Here is a 27,209-nt window from a genome sequence, read left to right as displayed (position 1 = left end):
GAAAGAGCAGGAGCTGTCTGGTGGGGGGGGGGGGGCTTCCTCCACACGAAGCTTCTGTTTCCGTGCTGCTCATGCAGCATCTTCCTCTGAGGGACCCAGACCAAGTTACTTCAGACTAAAGAACGGCCCATTACATTGCAGGGTTCGTTCCTTTCTCCAAGTAACTAATGCTGGGGCCCTCAATGAAATGTTTAAAGTAGCGGGCGGGCCCCCTTTTTTCATCATTGTGGCCGGGCCCCTAACTGCAGTACCAGCAGTACTGCTCTGATGATGGCCATGGATGTACGGTATGGCACGAGATGTTAAACAAGCATGTCAAAGAACCTATACCGCTGACAAATGCCATCTGTAAGCCATCCATTGCCCATAAACTCTCCTGTTAAAAAAACATATATGTTTAACATAAAAGTTTTTTACTGGATGCCTCTGACCGATGCCATCCATCGCCCATGAACTCCCATGGTAAAAAAAATTGTATAAGTTTAACATACACATTTTTTTTACTGGATGGCGCAGGATTGTATTGAATTGATCTCACGACAAATCATACAACTTAACACAATTCAAGAAAAGTCTGTATTTAGTTTCAACTTAACGCTATACTTTAGATATTAATTTAGTCCAGTCTTGCTGAAATAATTTTATCGTCTTTAGTTGAACATACTTTTTGAAGCTATGGCAATAGAAGAAAAATACAAAAGTATTAAGCCATCTGTCTGTTTGTATAAATTTGCTATGTGAACTACTGTAGGTGACTTTCTCTACTTTTGACCACAGGAAACACTCACTTGATTCTGTGGTGGGTCTGCATAATAATGGCGTAAATATTGTGTTTCTGTATTTAGCGCATTCTTTCCTGCAGCTTTGGGGTCCTTAATGTTTAAACCCAACTAATAACAATATATGCATGACGTTTGCATGGTCTTCCCTTGCTTTTGTTTTCTCTAAGTACTCTGGTCTTCCAACACACCTCAAAAGGTTAATTTGACTTTCTATGAAATATTGCATCCTTTTTTTGTATAGGTGATTAAAATGACATTGTAACTCCCACTTGGGAATGGGCTTATGTGAGTGCATATATTTTGTGTCCAGTGCTGTGGAATAGGATAGTGCTGTATAAGTAATGAAAAAATAAATAAAATATCAAGGTGGGTACTGGTATAGACTAAGCCAAGTGAATGCTAAAATAACAATGGTCAATCAGTGTAGCTTCCAACCTTAATTCAATGGCATATACACGATACAGGCAGCCCATGCTGCCATGACGTCATTGGCGAGGGAACCTATGTCACGTCTGTCTTGTCCCCATTTTAATAAGTGTTGAGAACCTGAACAGGGATGTGGTCACCACAAATGCATACAAAGTGGAGAATAATGTCATGAAAATTGGGTTGTTGCACCAGGATCTCCTATCAAGGTTGGTAAGGAGCGTGGTAGTGTCAAGCCACACCTAAAAGGGGCCTAATTTTATGTTTTATGTTTTCTTTGGGGCCACTTTTTTACGCCACTGCCTTAATTATTATTATAATCCTTTTTATATAGTCCCACCATAACCTGTAGTTTCGTACAATGAAGGGAAAAAGCATTATGGACAGAGGTGTTAAGGTTACATTGACAGTCGTCCTGCAAAGTCTGTAATCGTACTGTGACGGCAAAAAGCTGAAAGTCAATTCAATTGATGTTCAATGCTTCCAGAAGGAAAACAGAAATAGAAAACTGACATACAACAGTTTTCCCATTAAAAATCTTGTGTCAACTTCTCCATTACCATCGCAGTTTTAATAATAGCTATTTCAAAATTGCTGTTGTTTCAAAGAATTTTATTTTGAGAGGTTTTATCAAGATTGCTGTACAATGCTGTACAAGTGGGAATAGCATAATAAGTGTGGGAGATAACAGAATATATTATACTCTGTGTTCTTATTTTGAGAACATTTTGCGAAGACTCAGTATGATACTTTCCATAAAAGTCATTTCTAATGAAATATGAGTTAGAGGCTTAATTTTAGCAGCAAGTACAGTATTCTGTCTTTCAATTCTACAAAGCACTTTACTTTATTATATGCAATGAGATTTTCCCTGTAAACTATAAGAAAGGTTGACACCATAATGAATTGTTTAGCATTTCCTATTAAAGAGGAGAATACTAGAGACATAATACGGTCATTGCAGGACAGTGTTCCAGACAAGGATTCACATGTGACGGTCAAGTCTGTTTTTATCCTACAACACTCTATTAGGTTATACTAAGTAACCTGAATATTGATCGGAACACATAACTGTGGCTGTAAATCATATTATATGATATATAATATATATATAGGGATTGAAGTGGGGCAATGAAACTCAAGTGCCAAGACATGACATGAAATTGGAAATACAGAAGAAATAATGATTGCTTTGTGTATAGTTGAGTTCCTTATGTTTATGTATCAAGTGTTAAATAGAAATGTTTGGCTCTAAATTAAATGAAAGTATTGTTCAAGCTTTGAGAAAACATTGGCTATATAATTGACAAAACCTACCATCTTTGCTTAATATCTATATTACCTTTTTTACTGTTTTTTCCATTAATTTATTCTTTATGCAGATTAGCCCCAGAAGTCTCCTTAACTGCATGGAAACTATTAACAAGCTGCTGTCGACAAATTTGATATTCTTGTTATGCGTCTCAATCTAGTACCTTAAAGGGGTTGTCCAGGCACGGGGCGGTTTTTCATACTGATGACTTCTCCTCAGTATATAATCAGTGTGGGTCCAACAACCGAACCCCGCACCGATCAGCTTCTCAGGCTGCCGGATGTCCGTGCCAGATGCAGATAGCTTCGGTCACAGTTTAGCGGGCGTGTTGCAGTATTGCAGCTCTGCTCCTTTTCAAATGAATATGAGCAGAGTTGCAGTACTGCAGCATGACTGTTATGCAGTGTACGAAACCATCTGCTTCCGACACCAGCCACTGCATAACATCCGGTGCCCGGAAGCAGCCAAAACAGCTGATCAGTGCAGGGTCCGAGTGTTGGACCACCACCGATTATATACTAATGACCTATCCTGTAGATAGGCCATCAGTATGAAAAAACGCCCCATGCCCGGACAACCCCCTTTAAGTCCATGATGGTGTACTTCTGAATTAGATATATATGTTAGGCAGTCTATGTTGATGTTAATGAATCAACCTATTGAGTTGCAAAGTAAAGGTAAGGTTTAGGTAAAGAACAAAGCCATTATATGATCCATAAGCAACAGCTATCCTGATAGCCGATAGCTTCCATGTCGCTAGAATTCCATTGCTGTGGATGGATCCTATTATGGATTTTTACTTCTAATTATGGCTTATGTAACTTGATACACTGTGTAATAAACTTAAAGTGTAGCTAAAAATGTAACAAACTTCTGACATGTCATAAGTTTGGATTGGTGGGGGTCCTTGCACTGAGACCACGACCAATCGCTAAAACGAAGCAGCTGAAACACTTGTGGGAGCGCTTAGTCGCTTCGTTTTCGTTCGGCTTTTTCCGGAAATCTGATGTATCAGAGTACGGTCTCATATACTTTCTATCGAGCCCATATGCTGATACTTTGATTTCCGGAGAAAGCCAAACAGAAACAAAGAGGCTGAGCGCTCCCACGAGCGCTTCAGCTGCTCCATTTTAGCGATTGGTGGGGGTCTCAGTGTTCGGACCCCCACCAATCAAAACTTCTGACATGTCACCATGACGTGTCAGAAGTTTGTTAAACGTTTAGCTACACTTTAATAACACGCTGACATCCAATAAGTACAATCAACTTATAAATACTTTATACTTGCTTTCAGAGGTAGATATAGACAGTAGATGGTCCCCTGTATAAAACTGTATTTGGGCCCCTTGGTCTCCCAACAGCCAACTGGCAAAGATTGAAATTTTCATTAACAATCACTACCCTGTTGACTTTTTGCAAAACCCTCGCCAATGTTGATGGTGGATTGGAAACCATTAGTAAGCCATGGGAATAATGAGTTCAGTTTTTTACATGTAAACTAGTAGGAAGTAATATAATGTCTCCTGTTTTTTAGAAAAAGCAAGCTATACAGTCTGTACACATGATGTGTTTGCCCCTGCTTGCATTAGTTTATGTCTTGGTCATGGCAGGGCTGCAGGAGGTATTTCTATTGCTCTCCTTATCACTAACATTTGCACATTATAGAATCTTTCTTCCTGTAAAACTTTTGCAAGCATTAAAAATCCCTAATATTGCAGAGCACTAATAAGGTCTATATTGAAAATCATCATAAAGAATAATTCACATGACATCCTATGGAAACACAATATTTACATAAATTTCATGTATAATCATAATCAAATACACTCCTCAACATTGAAATTGCAACACCAAGAAGGAAAAGTTTTGGAATTGTGGAAATCACAAGATCGATAAACATGTCAATATGCAAATGATGAAAAAATGGAAACAAAATATTCCAAACATCTTGATTTATTTAGTATCGAGTATGAGCACCACACACAGACATAAACACACTTGCATGCCTTGGCATGCTATAAATGAGGTTATTAATGGTTGTCAGAGGAATGTTATGTCACGCTGAATGCAAATGGGAACGCAAATTCTCAAGATTGGCTGTTGGCAGCTTCCTTTGCAATTGTCGACCAATGACGTCCCAGATGTGCTTAGTGGTAAACAAATCTGGAGACGCTGCAGGCCATGGTAGCACGTTTAGGCCACGCAAGCTGCTCACAGTAGCATGTGCAACGTGCAGCCTGGCGTTGTCCTGTTGAAAAACAGCTTCTGGGACACTTTGGAGAAATGGCCGTACCACTGGTTCCACGACCAAATCAATGTAATGCCGAGCTGTTAGTGTACCTGAAATGAACACTAGAGGGGTCCAGCTATGCCACCCCACACCATAATTCCAGGAGTAGAACCAGTGTGACATCCCCTTGTGAAGGCCTCTTTATTGCATTGCCCACGTGGTCTCCAGACCAATCTCCGGCTATCATTGCTTCCGAGACAAAAGCGGGACTCATCACTGAAGAGGATAAAGCTCCATTCCAGCCCCCATTGCCATCTTGATGTGCACCATGAGAGCATTTGAGAGCGGTGGCGTGCGGTCAATGGAACACCTGTAGCTGGACGTCTGGCTTGTAGCCCAATGTCGTGCAAACACCTTCTGATGGTTTGTGCCGACACTGGTTGCCGCACTATGCTTGGGATGTGATGTCTGAATTTTACGTGCAGTACAGAATGGATCACTATGCATTATTCTTCCAATCAGATGATCCGTCCATGCAGAGGTTCGCCTCCGCGCACCTCTTGCTGTCATTCCCATTCGTCGTTGTTCACCCAAACTCCTTTCATGTGGCTAAAAAAAATTTGCTTTCAATCTGGCTTTTATACATGCCACAGATTGGAGGCTAGGTGCTTGAAAATTTGATAATTTGCCCATCTTAGCGATACCAGCTACGTCCTTCATTTGCATAACCTTACAGCTTGTCCTTCTTGGTGTTGCAATTTCAATGTTGCAGAGTGTATAATATATAATATGTAAGAAAATATATAATATAAACCCTAATCTATATATTATGTGCATATAAAAGTCTATATGTAAAGTAAATAAACCCCTTGCTGCTTCGGCCCCTGAGATCCATTCTTGGAATATCATTTTAACTATACACAATATTACAACGTTAGTTAATTTTACATACAGTATAAATGTTTTTAAAAGTTTAGCGCTCCAGATAAAATATCAACTTAGTATCAAATTATATCGGGTGAATATATTCTTTATATAAATGTCAATATAAACTTGTGATCATTGCATATTATTGAGTTCTCACTTAAATCATTCCGTTGCTCCTAATGAATATAAAAGTACTGACCTGATTGTTCGCTGGTTATATGTAGTGACATCACTGAGTGGTTTAATATGCACACACTTATTACTTACAAGGCTACTAGAAAATAGCAGCAATAGGTCTTTACATTACTAGAAATAACATGACATAGTACATGGTATTGCTGCCTAGTTCTTATAAAGGAAAACAGCACTAGAGAACCAAATTATTATCACATAGAGGAAAATGCTGCAACAATGCAAGTTGGACATTTGCTGAGATAATGGGGTAAGACTTTTATTTAGAGGAACCGTTTTGGTCGTTTGTGGTGCCACATCTACCATGCAATTTGTAACATTTACATGCATTTTCTTTTATATTGCCTCTATTTCCCTATTGACTCAATGGGACCAATAAGGCAATCCACTGACATTCCACCAGCAATGAAAGTGAATGGGGTGTTTTATGTGTTCAAAATATCCGCACATAGTAGACGTGCCACGGATCCTAATATTTGCAGAATGTTCATCATTGTCAAAAATATTCAGAAAATTCAATACCAGATTGTCCTTTGGCAAATGTGTAGCCTAAAACGACATAAGCTTCACACCTAGAGCAGGCTGCACTTTTGAAGAAAAAACATTGTATGTTCTAAAACGATAAAAATTGTAATATGTGACTGAAAAATTCCCATTCATTAAAATTGCATATCTGCTTGCTGCAGTGAAATACCACAGTCACAAATCTGCAATACAAACGGCCTGTGTGAACTCGGCCTAAGGCATTTTTCAGATTTATTTTCTTTTTCCAAACACTAGTAGAATAAACAAAAAGTGAATATTTGTAAACTACCTGTAAATATTTAAATTGCTTCTAATAACATAATAAGAGCCCACAGAATGTGATTTAGAAATCAGAAGGACTGTTTCATTAATTATAACAAGCCCTGGGAGGAAACATGTTGCACACATATCTTACCGTCTGTCCTGTCTGTGAACTTTGGACTCCTGCCTAGCGTTCCGGAGTTGACAGTCTCTGAAGAAATGCTTAGCTTAGTGTTTGGGTCTCGTTTTGGTTTTGGAGGTGGCTGTTTCCGGGAACAACCACTACTGTCATCATCAGCGCCACCTACTGAATGTAGTGACTGTGACCGTACTGCGAATCCACTAGAACATGGATGTGGTAGCCTGTCTTGAGGTGCAGGCATTGTCATAAATCCCATGCGGAAATGTTTATTGACGTAGCTCCCTTCACTTCCTCTTGCTACCTCTCCGCCGATTCTGTATAAGACAAAGGAAAACCTATAATTATTATTATTGCTGATATTATTTCTAATATTAGTAGTGTTAATAATTCTACTGCGTATGACAATGTATTTTGTAAACTGCTTAGTGTGAGATGCTATTGTTGTCATAATGAGTCTGATAAAAATAAAATAAGCTTCAATAATAACATTTTATACACTATTGTATAAGACCGGATTTTGTTAGTAGTCTGTATTTAGATATGAGTCAAGTTAAAAGGTGAAATAATTTTCCTACAGTTTTAACCGAAGTTAAAGATCGAATAGAATTGAAGTCACACATGTGTCATGGTTCACGTCTGTTAGGCAAGGCAATGGGGTCCATTAGAATCTGTTACAAAATGGATCAAAACAGAACCATCATATTTGTCAGTCATCTTTAAAAAAAATTAATAAAAGAACCCATGAATTAAAAAATATAAATAAATAAAAAAAAATCGACAGCCAAGCCAGCAGATAGCCGATTTGTCATTAACATTTTCTGAGTAGTTCTTTAGGTAAATATCCTCTGACACTTTATGCTCTTTCTCATAGGAATATGCATTCTGATCCTTGATTTATTAGAATCAATAGGTTGCATGTGGCAGAAATGCCCGTCCTGATTTAGCATTTTTATGAGGCAGAGCTAGGCTGTGCGATTTTACTCAATGTGCAAGATTGGGATTGGCAAAAATGGTGTCTAAATCTAACAACTAGAGCACAGAACATTAAATGATCTGTGCAGCTATTGCACCAATGTGTAAATAAATAAAATATCAAATTAAAAAGGAGCAACTTTGCAAATAGCAGTGAGTAAAAATGTCCTACCGTTTTGTGCATACAGCTCTAACGCAGGCCTATGTACCTCCATTGTTACAGACTGCAGACAACCCTGTGTGTATTGTGATCATGTAGTCATGTATTATTCCCTTTCATCTGAAGGGTTGGAAATCTCTAGTCCTTAGAATGTAAGACGTCTAATTTCATAATTTGCACGATTATTCTCTTTACAAGGAATTGCATTTGCTCTAATTAGTAAATTAATAAAGATGTAGAGATATTCTAAAAATCTAATATGTTTGTTGTTACAAAATAAAATTAGTATGAATACACACATTTGGCAGATATAATACATTTGGAATACACATATTTTTCTTACAAATGTATCAAAAAAAAAATTGGCAATAAAAAACTGACCTACTTCATTTAATGAGAAAAAAAAAGGTTGAAAATTCAAATAAACCAAAATGCATTCTAATACTTGCATTATTATAGCTGCGTACGGTATTTACAATCATATCAATGAAATCAGATCAAGCACACTTTGACATTTGACCGTGTTCTGGATATGACTTTGACCTTTTACCAGCTGGAATTTTAATAATACAAAGTAAACAAGAAAAAATATTTAAATATAAGTAATGTGTACCTGCCCCCTATTTACCAAGCAATTGTCAAACTAAGGGTATATTCTTCTTGCTTTTTACACTATGTCATACGTCCATGGATATCTCTGTTAGTTTAATAAAAAAAAAAGTTACAGGTGACTTTAAAGGGCATGACTGGTGCTAGGCATATTTTTCACACACATTATTAATTTTCATGCTTATTTATATCACAGCATCCATCATGAATATGGTTTTCTAGCCACATATATTTTTTTAATTAATTGAATATTGTTAAAATAACAAGTTATGCTCACCTTAAAAATAAAAAAAACACTACTGACCATGGTTCCCTAGTGCCTGACCGGTCTATGTTTATATCGCGGAAGTGATGACATGCGTTATTGAAATGTCACCATCAGTGGCGTAACTACCGCTATAGCAGCCGTAGCGGCTGCTACGGGGCCCGCAGCAGGAGGGGGCCCGTGCTACCCGCCGGCACGGGCCCCACATGGCCGGAGGCTCCGCTAGCAGCCGCTATGGCTGCTACAGCACGACGCCACTGAAGGGGTTGTTCCTACAAAAGACATGCATCCCCTGACCACAGGATAGGGGATACATGTGTGATCGGCGGGACGCCCGGCGATAAGGAGAACGGGGGTCCCAAAGTCCTCCGAAGTTCTCCAAAACAAACCTCGGACTTCCGGGGTCTTTCTGCAGCTCCATAGAAATGAATTGTGCACTGGTCGCGCTTGTGCGCATGCGTGACCAGCGCACCTTTCATTTTTATTGAGCTGCGCAGACCCCGGAAGTCCGAGGTTTGTCATGGAGAACTTCAGGGGACTTTCGGTCTCCCGTTCTCCTTATCACTGCCAGCGACCACACATGTATCCTCTATCCTGTGGATAGGGGATACATCTCTTTTGTAGGACAAACAATGGGGCGTTTTTTTTGGTGGGGAGGCTATATGGCGTTATCTACAGGGGGGGTCTGTATGGCGTTACCTACAGGGGGGGTTCTTTATGGTGTTATTTACAGGGGGGTCTGTATGGCGTTATCTACAGGGGGGGTATGTATGGCGTTATCTACAGGGGGTCTGTATGGAGTTACCTACAGGGGGGGTTCTGTATGTTGTTATCTACAGGGGGGGTCTGTATGGCGTTATCTACAGGGGGGTCTGTATGGCGTTATCTACAGGGGGTCTGTATGGCGTTATCTACAGGGGGTGTCTGTATGGTGTTATCTATAGGGAGGTCTGCATGGTGTTATCTACAGGGGGGTCTGTATGGCATTATCTACAGGGGGTTCTGTATGGCGTTATCTACAGGGGGGTCTGTAGTGTGTTATCTACAGGGGGGTCTGTATGGCATTATCTACAGGGGGGTCTGTATGGCGTTATATACAGGGGGGGTTCTGTATGGTGTTATCTACAGGGGGGTCTGTATGACGTTATCTACAGGGGGGGTCTGTATGGTGTTATCTACGGGGGGTCTGTATGACGTTATCTACAGGGGGGTCTGTATGGTGTTATCTCCAGAGGGGGTCTGTATGGTGTTATCTACAGGGGGGGTTCTGTATGGTGTTATCTACAGGGGGGCTGCATGGCGTTATCTACAGGGGGGATTGGGGCTGTAAGACGATATCTACAGGGGGCTGTGTATGGTGCAATCTATAGGGGGGTGCTGTGTGGTGGAATCTATAGGGTGGCACTATCTACAAGGGGGTTTTGTGTGATACCCAGCAGAGGGGGTGCCCCAGTCAAAAGTTTGCTATGTGGCCCAGTCTTTCCTAGTTACGCCCCTGGTCACCACAGCAGTCAAACACTGGCCACAGCGGTGACATCAGTGAGATCAACACATGACCAGTGTTTTGAAATGACCTGTCACGCTGCAGCGGAGTACATAAAGACTGGCGGAGGACCAGGGAACCATTAGCAAGGAGTATCGGTGGTTTTAAAAGGCGTGTATGGCTTGTTATTTTAACCATATTCAGTTAATTTAAAAACAAATATTTATACGGTGCTAGAAAAGTCCTTTAGATTCAAAACTGAATGACTCGATGTGTGAGGCCCGATATGTGATACAATGGGGCATGCTGCGTTTTCTTAATGCAGACTCCCTATAAAATAATATGTAGCATACCATCTCTTTAAGACGACAGTCATTTTCGTGAGCCCCAAAGTTAGGGAAAAATCTTGTCTTTTCTGTTTCCCCAAATTACCCACAATTTCAAATCCTTTTATGTGAGTCTGTAAGTTATTTTTTGGATTTCTTGTAAAAAATAAGAATGGACCATTAACCTAAATCTAGATCAATAATGCAGCATACTGTTTTTTTGGACTTCAAAACATTCAAGAAGAAACGATGCACATGAGAAACATCTCCACTTTTGTAGCAATTCCCCACCAATTGAACAAACTGTTTTTGTCTTTGCAAGTCAATGAGAATCATTAGGCTCTGAGACATTAGTAACCAAACTTCTTCCATGTTATGTACAGCACTTTGAGAACTTATTATTTTTCTCTAAATGGGAGGCAGCTTTCTGCAGTGGAACCCTTCATTCACTGCTTGGTATTGTATTGCTTTGTAATGGAGATTAAGCAACAACTCCTTTAGCCAAGTCATACCCCAATGAGGTGGGCTCCTAATTTCACTGTCTAAATACTGCATGATTGTTTTAGGAACTAACCGAGTCCACCAGAATGTATTTGTCCAGATGGATCTGAAAACAAAAACTAAAGTCATTGCAGTCAAGGGGTTCATTTCCAAAACCTGTAATATGGCAGTATAGTAAACATATTTGGAAAAGCAGATTAATAGGTCCATTCATATGAATAGTGCTACGAGGAAGCACTTTAAATGTACATAAATGACCTTAGCTAAAGTAAATAATATGGACCATAGACAAATTGTCACCCTCACGAAAATGATTGCTTTAGACACCCATAGTAAACATCAATGGTTTAAATGAACATTCAAATTAACAACTTATGCTAATATAATAGTATACCTGATATACAGTTCGGTCCAGAATTATTTGGACAGTGACACAATCTTCATGATTCCGGCTCTGCATGCCACCACATTGGATTTGAAATGAAACAACTGAGATGCAATTGAAGTATAGACTTTCAGGTTTAATTCAAGGGGTTGAACAAAAATATCCCGTGAAAGATTTAGGAATTGCAACCATTTTTGTACAGAACCGCCTCATTTCAGGGGCTCAAAAGTAATTGGACAAATTAACATTACCATAAATAACATGTTTTTTTGATACTTTGTAGATAATCCTTTGCAGGCAATGACTGCCTGAAGTCTGGAACCCATGGACATCACAAAACCCTGTTTTTCCTCCTTTGTGATGCTTTGCCTGGCCTTTACTGCGGCTGTCTTTAGTTGTTGTTTGTTTGTCAGTCTTTCTGCCTTAAGTTTTGTCTTAAGCAAGTGAAATGCATGCTCGATCGGGTTGAGATCTGGTGATTGACTTGGCCATTGCAGAATATTCAACTTCTTTGACTTAAAAAACTCCTGGGTTGCTTTCTCGGTATGTTTTTGGTCATTGTCCATCTGTACTGTGTAGCAACGTCCAATCAACCTTGCTGCATTTGGTTGAATCTGAGCAGAAAGTATATCCCTGAACACCTCAAAATTCATCCGGCTGCTTCTGTCTTCAGTCCCATCAATAAACACTAGTGACCATTGGCAGCCGCTATGCATTCCCATGCCATTACACTGCCTCCACCATGTTTTACAGAGGATGTGGTGTGCTTTGGATCATAAGCTTTTCCAAGCCTTCTCAATACTTTCTTCCTCCCATCATTCTGGTACAGGTTGATCTTAGTTTCACCTGTCCAAAAATGCTGTTCCAGAACTGGGTGGCTTCTTTACATGTTGTTTGGCAAAGTCTCATCTGGCCTTCCTATTTTTGAGGTTGATTAATGCTTTGCACCTTGTGGTGAACCCTCTGTATTTACTCTCATGAAGTCTTCTCTTTTCTGGGAGACTTAGATACAGAAACACCTACTTCCAGGAGAGTGTTCTTCACTTGGGTAGATGTTGTGAAGGTTTTTTTCTTCACCATAGAAAGGTTTCTGCGATCATCCACCACTGTTGTCTTTCGTGGACGTCCAGGCCTTTTGGAGTTCACGAGATCACCAGTGCTCTTTTTTTTCAAGAATGTACCAAACTGTTGATCTGGCCACTCCTAACATTTGTGCTATCTCTCTGATGGATTTCTTCATTTTTTTCCAGCCTAACGAGGATCTGTTTCACTTGCATTGAGAGCTCCTTTGACCTCAAGTTGTAGGTTCACAGCAACAGCTTCCAAATGCAAATGCCACACCTGGAATCAACTCCAGACCTTTTACCTGCTTAATTGATGATGGATTAATGAGGGAATAGCCCATGCAGCCCATTAAATAGCTTTTGAGATAATTGTGCAATTACCTTTGGTCCCTTGAAAAAGAGGCAGCTACATATTAAAAAGTTGTAACTCCTAACCCCTTCCTCAAATTAGGATGTGCACTTTAAGCCCATATTGATTATATAACTGGATATTCTATATGTTTTGGTGAACAGCTAAAATAACAAAACTCGTGTCACTGTCCAAATAATTCGGAACCTAACTGTATATCAACTTTGTAATTTAGTTACTGTTAAAATTTAGTTGTTTTATTCATGCAAATTCTGTATGAAGCTACTGCCACTAAATATCTCCCTTCCTGAAATTTGCTGCCTACCCCCTGTTGTCAAGCAAAATTCATCCCTAGTTACAGAGTAGAGGAGATGGACTACAGCTAGTGGGAAGTGTTTCTTCCCAGCCTGCCAATATAAGTCTTTGGAGAAGGGAGTTGGAGCAGGAGAAGGGAGCAGAGAGAGAAAGACAAAGACACAAACATGCTGCCAATATAAATCTATGGAGAAGGGAGGGGAAAGTAGCAGGAGGGAGCAGATGGAAAGATATATAGACACATATTTCACCCCAATGCTGGATTCACAGCAACATTGCTCATTACTTCTGTATAATCTCCTCCATGCTGCTGCAGCTTCTATGTATGTGATAGATTGAGATAGGAGAACAGGATTCTCCTCTACTATGTGTGGAGTGTATATAAGACAAACTAGCTCAGAGAAAACTGAGATTTAGAGATAGAGCCTGCAGAAGCAAAACCGCTAAATAATGCAGAATGAAAGTCATATAATAGGCAGAAATAGTGTTAATCCTAATGTCACACATATAACAGCTTATTCTTAAAAGTCACCTGAAAAGTTGCTATACATTTGTTAATGGTATTTGATTACTTTATGCCAAGTTCTGATCTTGTTCCACAGGGTTAGAAAATTGATTATATTTGATCAATCTAAGAATTTGTCCCTGACTCGAGTGTTAACCATCATTTCCCCTTGTTCTTCTCTATTTACATCGCACAGAGTCTGACATGTTCAGATTTATAAGCACTCTTTGAAATAAGGAACCATAGGCTGTTAACTTAAATAATTGTAGGTGTTGATCCCACTTCATTACATTTGACAAGAATGAAACTTGCATCCGCAATAGATTGCATGCATTAGAAGGCACAACATCCATTTAGGTGATTGTTAAATAGAAAAGTTAATTATCTCATATGGTAATGTTATATGAATATGAATTCTGAGCTTCAAAATGTCAGATAAATTTGATGCAAGCCTTTGAGAGAAAGAGCCACAATGATTTCTGTTCATGGTGTATAATACAACACCTAGCCTCCCAACAGTACTACTGAACTAATCTTACCATAAAACCTGAGCTATAAGTTTTGTTCAGTAAACTGCAGAGGTCTGGTCTTGTTGCTCTAATAAAGACGGTAAAATAAAGCTGTATTATGGACATCTAAAACTGGCAAAAGGCTGTAAACCTGTCCTCATAATGTCCAGCTGATAGAGCTCCACAGCAAGCAGATATTTTGAAACTGTGGGAGAATTACACAGCGTTCCAAATTATTATGCAAATGTTATTTTTCACTGATTTTCCTAAATAGTCGATGCAAATGACAGTCAGTATAATCTTCAAGCCATCAACCGTTGGAGTATAATGCGAATTTTATTGAACAAATCTCCTAATGATAACAGAATTTTTTTTAGAAGTAAAAAACTCAAAATGCAATGTTTCAAATTATTATGCACAACAGAGATCAAAACATTTTAAGGGTTGTAAAGAGAACTAAAATTGTAATTTGTTGAATTTGCAGCATCAGGAGGTCATATTTAGAGAAATCAAAAGCTCTTTCAATTAAAAAAAACTTAACAGGCCAAGTTACATGTTAACATAGGACCCCTTCTTTGATATCACCTTCACAATTCTTGCATCCATTGAATTTGTGAGTGTTTGGACAGTTTCTGCTTGAATATCTTTGCAGGATGTCAGAATAGCCTCCCAGAGCTTCTGTTTTGATGTGAACTGCCTCCCACTCTCATAGATATTTTGCTTGAGGATGATCCAAAGGTTCTCAATAGGGTTGAGGTCAGGGGAACATGGGGGCCACGCCATGAGTTTCTCTCCTTTTATGCCCATAGCAGCCAATGACACAGAGGTATTCTTTGCAGCATGAGATGGTGCATTGTCATGCATGAAGATAATTTTGCTACGGAAGGCACGGTTCTTCTTTTCGTACCACGGAAGAAAGTGGTCAATCATAAACTCTACGTACTTTGCAGAGGTCATTTTCACACCGTCAGGGACCCTAAAGGTGCCTACCAGCTCTCTCCCCATGATTCCAGCCCAAAACATGACTCCGCCACCTCCTTGCTGACGTCGCAGCCTTGTTGGGACATGGTGGCCATTCATCAACCATCCACTACTCCATCCATCTGGACCATCCAGGGTTGCACGGCACTCATCCGTAAAACACGGTTTGAAAATTAGTCTTCATGTATTTCTGAGCCCACTGCAACCGTTTCTGCTTGTGAGAATTGTATAGGGGTGGCCGAATAATAGCTTTATGCACACTTGCAAACCCCTAGAGGATCCTACACCTTGAGGTTCGCGGGACTCCAGAGGCACCAGCGGCTTCAAATACCTGTTTGCTGCTTTGCAATAGCATTTTAGCAGCTACTCTCCTAATCCTATTAATTTGTCTGACAGAAACCTTCCTCATTATGCCTTTATCTGAACGAACCCATCTGTGCTCTGAATCAGACACAAATCTTTTCACAGTACGATGATCACGCTTACGTTTTCTTGAAATATCCAATGTTTTAATTACCTTGTCCAAGGTATTGCACTATTTCACGCTTTTCGGCAGCAGAGAGATCCTTTTCCTTTCCCATATTGCTTGAAACCTGTGGCCTGCTTAATAATGTGGAACGTCCTTCTTAAGTAGTTTTCCTTTGATTGGGCACACCTGGCAAACTAATTATCACAGGTGTCTGAGATTGATTACAATGATCCAAAGAGCCCTAAGACACAATACCATCCATGAGTTTAACCCGTTAGTGACCGCCAATACACCTTTTCACGGCGGCCACTAACGGGCTTTATTCTGATGCATATGCCTTTTTACGGCACTGCATCAGGATAAAGTAAACAGAGCAGGGAGCCGTGAAATCTCCCTGCTCTCAGCTGCCAGAGGCAGCTGAGGGCTGGGGGCGTCCCTGCTCTGCCGTTTGAGATCGATATAAGTATCGATCTCACCCGTTTAATCCCTCAGATGCGGTGCACAATAGCGTGCACCGCATCTGAGTGGTTTTGGAGAGAGGGAGGGAGCTCCCTCTCTCTCCCACCGACACCCGGCGATAAGATCGCCGAGTGTCTGTGTCTCCAATGGCAGCCGGGGACCTAATAAAGGCCCCCAGGTCTGCCTGGAGCGAATGCCTGCTAGATCATGCCGGAGGCATGACCTAGCAGATGCCTGTCCGTTTTAAACAGACAGGCAGTAATACACTGCAATACAAAAGTATTGCAGTGTATTATAATAGCGATCGGAGAATCGCATATTAAAGTCCCCTAGTGGGACTAGTAAAAAAGTAAAAAAAAAGTTTAATAAAGTTAATTTTAAAAAAAATGTGAAAAAAAATGAAAAACCCACCTTTTCCCCTTACAAAATGCTTTATTATTAAAAAACCAAAATAAAGTAAAAAAGTTACACATATTTGGTATCGCCGCGTCCGTAACGACCCCGTCTATAAATCTATTACATTATTTAACCCGCACGGTGAACGCCGTAAAAAATGTAATAAAAAGCTATGGAAAAATTGCTGTTTTCTGTGAATCCTGACTTTAAAAAAATTTGATAAAAAGTGATCAAAAAGTCACGTCTATTCCAAAATGGTACCAATAAAAACTACAAGTCGTCCCGCAAAAAAAAAAAGCCCTCATACAACTGCATCGGCGAAAAAATAAGAACGTTACGGCTCTTCAAATACGGAGACACAAAAACAAATAATTTTGAAAAAAAAGTGTTTTTACTATGTAAAAGTAAATTCACTGAAGTGACAATTGAGTAAAATATACCTTTTATTATAGTAACTCGCTAAAAACAGGGGTAACACACCACTGTGAAAAAAGCCCCACCGTGTATATTAAAAACTGTATTAAACAATAGACACTGAGTAATTTAGATAAGTATATCTCAGTGTTTGTATAGATATTCACCTGAATCAGCATTTGACCATTTGGTCACTTCAGTGAATTTACTAATTTTCTATATTGTGGGAGCACAATTATATACATCATTCAATACAGTGAATTTACTATGTGAAAGTAGTAAAACATACAAAAACTATACAAATTTGGTATCGTTGCAATCGTAACAACTCGCTGAATAAAGTCATTGTGTTATTTATATCACACGGTAAACGGCGTAGGTTTAAGACGCGAAAAAGAGTGGCGAAATTTGAGGTTTTTTTCTATTCCCCCCCAAAAAAAGTTAATAAAAGTTAATCAATAAATAATATGTACCTCAAAATGGTGCTATTAAAAAATACAACTTGTCCCGCAAAAAACAAGACCTTATACAGCTATGTCGACGCAAAAATAAAAAGGTTATAGCTCTTGGAATGCGACGATGGAAAAACGTAAAAAATTGCTTGGTAATGAAGGTTTAAAATAGGCTGGTCATTAAGGGGTTAATTGATAAACTAATAATTAAATGTTTATGACACTTAAATCCAGTGTGCATAAAAATTTGGAACACGGTGTAAACTAAAAGTATAAAAAGAGAAATTCCACTTTTTGGCATTATATACCAAAATTGTTTTATTGGCATAACGTAGAGTACAACAATGTAGTTTTATTTTTGTATTCAATTCATTATTACTATTACTAACAGGATAATACTAATAGTTTTAGTGAGAGCGTTCAGAAACCTGTTAATAATATTATAGTATGTGCAGGAGCTCAAATAGAGGTGACTTTATTCTATGAAGTGTGAGAGCAAAAGACACAGTGACAAAATATTGTGGAGGCTGAGACAAAAAAAGACGCAGAAGAAGCATTGTAAATTATGTCCTGCCTGAGCAACCAAATGAGTAAATAGTAATTAAATACTCGGCACAATTACTATTCTCAGAAATTCCATACATAAAATACAATTCTACACCCATAGTAAAATACTATTGCATTGCAAGGAAATAAAAATTACTAGCAAACCTCAGAAATTAGCACTATCACGGTATAATTTAGAATGACCTACTTACTTTGTTTTAATGATTCAATTATTAATTAGCAAATATGTAGATTTATAAAGCTGTTTTTTATGCATCTACAGCATTGGACACATGCAGTGGCATAACTACCATCATAGCAGACATAGCGGCTGCTATGGGTGCTACAGCAGTAATGATGCCACATTCAATAGTATCTGCGTCCTTGGGATGCATATACCATTGAATCCTATGGCAGAGCAGGGAGGTATCTAGGCTACAGGCCCGCTGCCTATCAGGTGCAGGGATAGGATCCATGCACAGGCTGACGTGATGACATCACTGGATCACGCAGGCTTATTCCACTATCCCATCGGCATTGAGGAGGAACCGCTCCGTTCATCAGGGGAACGGGGCCCAGGTGAGTATAATTTTTTTTTGTTTGGGGGCACTTTCTACAAGGAAAGAGCTGTATGGCACTGTTCACAAGCGGGGAGGGAGCACTATCTATGGGGGGGGGGCTGTGTGGCACTATCTACAAGGGGGGTGTGATACTGTCTAGAGGGGGTGCTGTATAACACGGTCTACAAGGGGGGCTGTATTGCACTACCTACAGGGGGCTGTATGGCACTATCTACAGGGAGGCTGTATGGCAGAATCTACGGGGGGTTGTATGATAGAATCAACAGGGGGCTGTATGGCATAATCTACAGGGTAGCTGTATGGCAGAATCTACAGGGGGCTGTATGGCAGAATCTACAGGGAGGCCTGTATGGCACTATCTACGGGAGGGCTGTATGGCACTATCTACAGGGAGGGCTGTATGGCACTATCTACAGAGAGGGCTGTATGGCACTATCTACAGTGGGGGCCGTATGGCACAATCTATAGGTAGGAACTATCTATGGGGGGCTCTATCTATAACGGGGGCTGTGTGTGGCACCCAGGGGAGGGGGGGACCAATCAAAAGTTTGCTATGGGACCAGTCTTTCCTAGTTACGCCCCTGGACACATGATAAAGTAGTTTGAGATCCAAGTACAACAAGAACAATGAAAATTATAAGCATTGTACTATATTTTGTTTGTCCTGGATGCAAAGCAAAAAAAAAAGATTCTTAGGGAGCCCACCTTTTCTCATGAAAATCATTTTTCTAATTCTTATGCAGACTGCAACCTCCTCCGCAGGAACATAAAAATAAGCAGCCACTATTATGTGCCATTTTCAATATCTTGTGTCTTCTTGTGTGACTTAGTGACCTCTGGGCCCCTTCAGACAACAGGGACCGGGTGCAACTGCAACCTCTGCACCCCCTATAGGTACTGCACAGCATATATAGAGAAATAAAAGACATTGAACTTGATAATGTTGGACTATATCAAAAACGACATTGTTACTCCGGTAACAGATTTTATTCAGTCTGTCTCCTCATTGCAATGGGCTTTTTAATGGAAATGCAATTGAAATAAATTTGCACTTGTATTTGCATTTTATAACTGACATTTACTGTGAAATGTGCAATCAGCAAATGTGAAAATTTAGCATAGTAATGGCCCATGTCTCTGGGTGATTATTATATGTTGCAAGACTTCATAAAGAGGAAAGCACTGATAAAGTCACTTTCTTAGAGGTTAGGAATTAAATCATAATTGTAGACCTTCTATGTAAGCATTGTGCTATTCTAACCTGTAAAAATGATTAAATACAGCAAGAACAACAGACATTTGTCATTTTGTAGAGAATTCACACCATAAAGGCCCATTTCACACGGCCCTCTCATCGGGTGAATGTGCGTTCCGGATCATTGCCCAGTGTAAACAGGGCAAAGATCAGCCGATGGACAAGCAAAGACTCGTTCATCGGCTGATCGCATGTTTTATGCGGCAACAAAAGTGTTTGCTATTCGGCAGCACGTCTCCCTGTGTGAACAGGGAGATGTGCTGCCAATAGACATGTTGCAAATGCATAGGGACAATCATAACGCATGCATTGGGACGATAGTTATGATCGTTCGTCCCCATGTAAGCTGTATTGTCGATCGGCACTCGGTAAAGGTAGCTTAACACGGGCGATACCACCTTAAGTAAGCATACTCAGTCTTTGTCAAAGATTCTAAGAACAAAGATGAGGCGATGATCACCACATAAATACTAAGCTACTGTACCAATCACTAAGTTGGTATTTTCTTTTTCTTGAAGGCAGGTTATAAAATTATTGCATATTGATATAATACTTTTGCACTCATTGCATTCATTGACATTAATCATAACCATACCCGTACATGGAAAAATGTAACTTTTCTACTGGAATTAAATGGGTTGTCTGCTTTCAACAATCCCTTTTTGTGAGAAACTGATCATGGTGTGTCCCAATGCTTTGACCCCCAGGTATCAGCTTTACTCTGTTAGGGTTCTTAACTCACCACCTGCAGTACAACCACATGGGAAATTAAGCAGTTTGATTAAAGTGTAACTAAACCTTCAACAAATATCTGACATGTCATAGTTATATGTCAGAAGATTTGATCGGTGAGGGTACAGACACTGAGACCCCCACCGATCGCTAGAACGAAGGTGCAGAAGTGCTCGCGTGAGTACTGAGCCATTGTGTCTCTAATCGGCTTCTTTCGAAAAGTCGATATAGCGGTGTATGGGCCCATAGACTTTCTATTGAGTCTGTACACCGTTACATCAGATTTCCGAGAAAACCTGATCAGAAACCAAGCGGCTCATCGCTCATTAAAACTTCTGATATGTCACTATGACATGTCATAAGTTTGTTGAAAGTTTAGTTACCCTTTAAGAAAAGAAGTATCATTGAGTACCATAGTACCATATCTAGAGCTGTACAAGTTGGCATCCATATGTTTACTAGCAGTGCAGACGACAATTGTTATTACCTCTTATGGATTATATCATTTTGTAATCATCAATTTAAATGTCAAACTTCCATGGTTATGACTAATAATCACTACAAACATTCTATAAGACTGCTAAATCTTTACGTTTACAAGTGACAAGTGGGCATCCATGTATAAATGCAATTACACCAGTATTCTATGAATGAAGGTCCAAAACCACTTCTTCCAATCTAAACAACATTTTCATTTGCATTGGAAAAAGGTGACATGTCCTTTACTGCGAAAAGGAATTTTCATAAATGTGACCCAATATATTTACTAGCTACACATTAGATGATTATAAACCATACCTTCTATAGATTATATGATGCTGTGATCAATATGAATGCCAAAGAGTTATCACATTTTATCTGGCCAAGAAAAACTTCCATGATCATAATTGATAATGATTGCAAATGTTCTTTCAGAAATTATTTACAGAAAATATTTATAGAATTTATAGATCTAGTTATGGAAATGCATATACCATGTTTTTTGGAAACTGTTTCTGATTTTCTTCAATGTACCTCCGTGTGTTAAAGGCAAAGGGTAATGATCAGAAAATCTATACAGATTTCTTCAGTGAACCTTAAGTATGCTTTCAGTATAAAATGTAAAATAGAGTATATATGACCCAGACTGGCATCAGAACAGGGCAAACCATATCTTAGATCCCAGTCTCCTGATAAAGCCGTAAATGACAGCAAAACATGTCGGGGGATCGATGTGTAGAGGCTTTTAAAGAGCATAAATCTCAGTATATATTCCTGATTTCCAGCCGGAGGAGAAAAGGATACAACTGAATAAAGTTATTGGAGTAAATGCAACATACAAAATACACATAAGATGCAATACCTGTCAGGGCACCTCTATGAGTATCCAGTGGGTTAATGAAGGAGAATTGGTTGTAAATAACATTCTGAGACACAAAATGCATTTTTAAAGTTTTATTTAATAAGATCCAATAACAATAAACACTTACTAATGTTGTAATAAAGAAATGCTCTAAATAATTATATGCACTGTTAGTGTTGGGTCAGTTTTGGGGGCTCAATTTGGTAACTGTTGTAAATACAGATGCCAGGGCCCACGGGGCTTAGAGGCCCAGGGCGATCTAAGTATACATTATCTACACTTGTTAAGCCAAGGGGAGGGGTGGGGGTAAACAGCAGACCCAATATGACTTTGTTTGTCCTCATAGACCTAGACGAGTCCTGTATTGGTACTGCTATACAGCTCAGCCACTCTAAAATACAGGCTTTGAATAATAGGACCTCAATTTGTATGCGAGAAAACCCCGCACAGAAATAAAGAAACTTATTATACTTGTTATTTTATATATTGTTCCCTTTTAGAACAAAGGCTATCTTACTCATGAGCAGAAAAGATGGTTCATTCTGACTATGTAGCATTATTCATAAATCATATATGCATGAACTGTGTAATTGTGTCTCATATTTTCCATTATCCTAAGGCAGCTTGCAAAGTCCTTGACTTCATGTTTTCTTTTAGATCACACAGAACGGAGCTTGGCTATTTTAGGAAATTACATATTAACAATGTCAGTGTTTGTAGACATCAGGACGAGAACAATCTCTGTGATTTCCAGCTCCTAGCTATATCTCTGGACCTTTTGAAAGATATTCACTAAATCATATAAATCAGGGGCCTTTAAGGAAATTAGGTCAATGCAAAAAGCACTCAAGATTAATTCAGCGGAGGTCAAAGAAAAGTCACCGGTTATCAACATGTCTGCACTTTTACAGCCATTGTCAACAACTTCTCCAGTGCTACTCATCAACGTAAAGCCGTATTATTCATCAAAGCGCTTCAAAATGACAATCGCCATCTCCATGTAAGCACCTCTTATATCAGGGGTCACAAAAGCAATTAAAGGGATGACATTGGCTGTTATCTGCAGTTCATCAAGATAATGGGGTCATGGCGATCGTGTTAATTACTGAATTATTTCAATAATTATAAAAGGTTGACTTCTTAAATATGTTGAATTGTGAACTGATTAACTAAGATTAAAGGGATATTACAGATTCATCATATAATTATAATGAATCAATGTATAATGAAAAGTTATACAATTTTCCAATATACTTTCTGTATCAATTCCTTCAAGATCTCTGCTTGCAGTCAATGTATGAGAACCTTCACTGTTTTCTTCCAGTGGATGAAAATCTGTCCTGGTCATGTGATGGACACAAAGGTGCTAGGCTCATTAGATTACGATACAGTTATCAGAGCTCTGTCTTGAAATTAGGCCTGCACATGTCTTTTCATTACACTATAAAGATGTATTAAAATTTGATTCAGCAATCAAAGTTGGACCTAAACTGAATTAGTGGTTAGAGGTAGACATTCTCTTTAACCCCTAAGGACACGGCCAATTTTGGCCTTGAGGACAGAACAATTTTTTTATATTTCCCTCTTTGCATCCCGGAGCTCATAACTTTTTTTATTTTTTGTTCGACCTAGCTGTATGAGACTTTGTTTTTTTGTGGGACGAGATGTACTTCATGTACGGTAGGTGTCATTTTTGGTACATTTACATTATCGTTTAATTTATAAAAAAGTTCCAAAAGCAGTTTTCATGTCTTTATTTTTACACCATACAGCGATCATTTTAAATAACGGTATATCTTTGTTGTACAGGTTGTTTTGGTCGTGGCCATACCAAATATGTGTATATTATTTCATGTTTTAGGACTTATATTTTGTAAAGTTTATTAATTATAAAAAAATTTGCCTTTCTGTGTATATTTTTTACAGATTTGTTTTTAACATTAATTGTACTTTTTTTTAAATCCCATAGGAGGATTTTTCTTTAATGTACTGCCATTTTTCCTATATGCCAGTACATTAGCCTGTGTACTGAGAGTACACAGGCAGTTGTTAGGGCATACCTCAGTATGTCCCAACAGGAAGTATGGTCAGACAGCCCTGAGGTCCTTCAATTGGCAGGTATGAATGAAAGGAGACCCAGCAGGCTGGCAGGCATTAAATTGTCACAAAAAATATATATACAGATTTGCAATGAAGCAAAAAGAGTGCCTTTATTTCCAGTCAAGCTATAAGAATATGTAATGTATATGTAAATAAAATATAACTTTTAATGGTTAGGATTAAATAGAACAGAGACAAGAATCAAAATCTAAAATTTAGCCAGAGTTCACTGACAAATGGATTTGTATCGATCAGATACAGACAGTGTGTAATATAGACTGTTTGCCTTTGTGTCTCCTACGGCGTCTGCAGAACACCGGGTGACACAGTTGAGTGGCGTATGTATCTTAGTCAGTGGAGACTCTGAAGTTAAAAATATTGTGGAGGCCCCCCCGACATGTTTCGCTGCATACTCAGCGTCTTCAGGGGTTCAAATGGGGCATCTAACGGCGCGTGACAGGTCCGTCCCTCTTAAGCCCTCGGGCCGCCATGACAGTGGGCGTGGCCAATAGAGGGCCAATTAGAGAGGTCAACACAGTCTGGCCGTAATATGTATGACTGACAACCAAGTCAGCCATACAGAGGTTAGAAAAGAATGCACCAATCACACAGCGGCTGGCGCGCCTGCGTGGTTTATGTTAAGGTGCGATGAAAGAGAAATTAGACTAAGTGTGGGGAAACGCGAGTGCGCATGTCACCACACTTAGAAATTAGAGAGGTAAACACTGATTCCCAACGGAACATTTAACAACAGGTAAACGAGAGGGTACATTCCCTATGCGTCTAGGGGATATATAGGAGGGACCATATAAAAGGTGAGAATAGTTAAAGGTGGAAATGTGGAAGATTAAAGTATTGGAACTGTAAACGCTACGAAAGTATTAAAAAACGTTACAGGTGTAAGTGAGAGATGAATATCATGTATGTATAAACATGACAGAAATTCAGGGGTTAAGGTGAAACATGAAAATAGTGAAAGGAAGGGAAAAAGGAAGGAGAACCATAATATATGGTATATGCTAGTGAAATAAAGATGATGTGTAGTGCTGGGGAAAGGGGATGTGATGACTGGAGTGAGGACATGAAGTCAATGTGTGAAAATAAGGGGAAGGGGAAGGGAGGGGGAGGGGGAAGAATGGAATAAAGTATCGTGTATTATAAATATACGGTCCTAGAAGAAATACAAGAGATTTATTGCTGGCATAAACGAAAAATAATTTTGATGTATAGTAAATTTTTGAATGGTAATGGTGCTAAAATTAAAATCAGATGATAATAAAAATAAGATTAAAGAAAAAATAATAAGAATAACTAGGGTTGAGAGACGAAACATTGTGAATAATACATAAAGCTTAGTAGCATATGAAATGCGCCGTATGAATAAGTAAATAAATGTATTAAAGAAAAATGTCCAAGTAGTCAGAATATTAATTCATAAGTATCAGTATTTTTTAAGAACTATAGAGTCACACATATAAATAGAGATGTGTAAAGTGGCGATCTAAAGAAAATTATCCAAGACTGAAGTCAATATTAAATAAAAAGTATAGTACCTATTATAGAAAAGCTGTGTAAGTGAAGCCTTCATTAAGACCAAGGGGACTCAGTGAGCTCAACCTATGGATCCAACGGGCCTCTTCTTGAAGTAATTTCCTATCAAGATTACCAGCTCTGGGTCCCAATTGTAATTGGGTAATACCCCAAATTTGGAGATTCTTGGTATTTCCATCATGTATGGATCTGATGTGTCTGGCGAGTGGAGTGTCCTCATCATTAACAACTGTACTCAAATGTTTTGAAATACGTCTTCGTAGTTGCTGTATGGTTTTACCTACATATAATTTCGGACAGGGGCATTGTATGGCATAAACAACTCCACTGCTTTGGCAGTTGATAAATTGTCTGATGGTATAAGATTTACCATCAACGGGGTTGATGAAGGACTTGGTGGTTGGCATCAGAGGGCAGAACGAGCATCTGCCACATGGGTGAGAGCCTTTAATGGGAGGAGGCAGCCAAGTGCTTTTTGCAAAGGATGGTTTGGAAAAATGACTGTGCACAAGATATTCTCTTAGATTTTTCCCCCTGCGATAGGTTATATTAGGTGTATTCGAAATAACCTTGGCAAGATCAGGATCAGATTACTCCAATTTCTCTTATCTCACAATTATTTTATTTTTGATGGTAAATTTTATCAGCAAATTAAAGGTACGGCTATGGGCACAGTATGTGCACCCACATATGCCAACCTTTTTCTAGGTTGGTGGGAAGATACTTGTGTCTTCAGTGACAATTTGTCTCATTTTACCTGCCACATCACATTCTGGGGCAGGTACATTGATGACATTCTCATAATTTGGGATGGGGACAAAGCACTTTTTCGTGAATTCATGGAGATTCTCAACGTCAATGACATAGGCATGAAATTTACATCTGAAATACATGAACAAGAAATTAATTTTCTTGACCTTAGGATTTCCCTGGATCCTGGTGGCAGTGTCCTTACCGACATCTATCGTAAGACCACCGCCACAAATAACTTCCTACATTGGGAAAGTTACCATCCTCCTGCTCTAAAAAGGGGAATACCGATAGGACAATACCTCAGAGCTAAGCGCAATTGCTCTGAAGAGGTGTCGTTTCAACTAGAATGTGATAAACTATATCACAAATTTCGCGCAAGGGGCTATCCCAAGAAATTCTTACATAGGGCTTATGCGAGGGCTCGAGCGACCACTAGAGAGGAGCTACTTCATGGAAGGAAGAAAGCTAAAGAAATTTCCACCATCAGATGTATAGGGAACTTTGACGTGTGCTCCCCACAGATCTACAAGATACTCCAAAGGCACTGGCCTATCCTTCAGGCTGATCCTGATCTTGCCAAGGTTATTTCGAATACACCTAATATAACCTATCGCAGGGGGAAAAATCTAAGAGAATATCTTGTGCACAGTCATTTTTCCAAACCATCCTTTGCAAAAAGCACTTGGCTGCCTCCTCCCATTAAAGGCTCTCACCCATGTGGCAGATGCTCGTTCTGCCCTCTGATGCCAACCACCAAGTCCTTCATCAACCCCGTTGATGGTAAATCTTATACCATCAGACAATTTATCAACTGCCAAAGCAGTGGAGTTGTTTATGCCATACAATGCCCCTGTCCGAAATTATATGTAGGTAAAACCATACAGCAACTACGAAGACGTATTTCAAAACATTTGAGTACAGTTGTTAATGATGAGGAC

The 27,209-nt window shown here is 39.2% G+C and overlaps 1 protein-coding gene across 2 annotated transcripts in view; it reads right to left on the bottom strand.

Annotated features, from left to right (window-relative positions):
• NYAP2 (neuronal tyrosine-phosphorylated phosphoinositide-3-kinase adaptor 2) overlaps positions 1-27,209 on the bottom strand; it is a 191,880-nt gene that overhangs the window by 62,961 nt on the left and 101,710 nt on the right. For both annotated transcript variants that reach the window (XM_075861481.1, XM_075861482.1), the window contains one exon: positions 6,810-7,111. In XM_075861481.1, the coding sequence (XP_075717596.1) occupies positions 6,810-7,111 (302 nt within the window). The remainder of the gene's footprint in view (positions 1-6,809; positions 7,112-27,209) is intronic.

Source organism: Rhinoderma darwinii, chromosome 4 (assembly GCF_050947455.1).
Source record: "Rhinoderma darwinii isolate aRhiDar2 chromosome 4, aRhiDar2.hap1, whole genome shotgun sequence".
Taxonomy (NCBI): domain Eukaryota; kingdom Metazoa; phylum Chordata; class Amphibia; order Anura; family Rhinodermatidae; genus Rhinoderma; species Rhinoderma darwinii.
The sequence above is the reverse complement of the archived record's forward strand: the minus strand, read 5'-3'. Positions and strand labels throughout refer to the sequence as shown.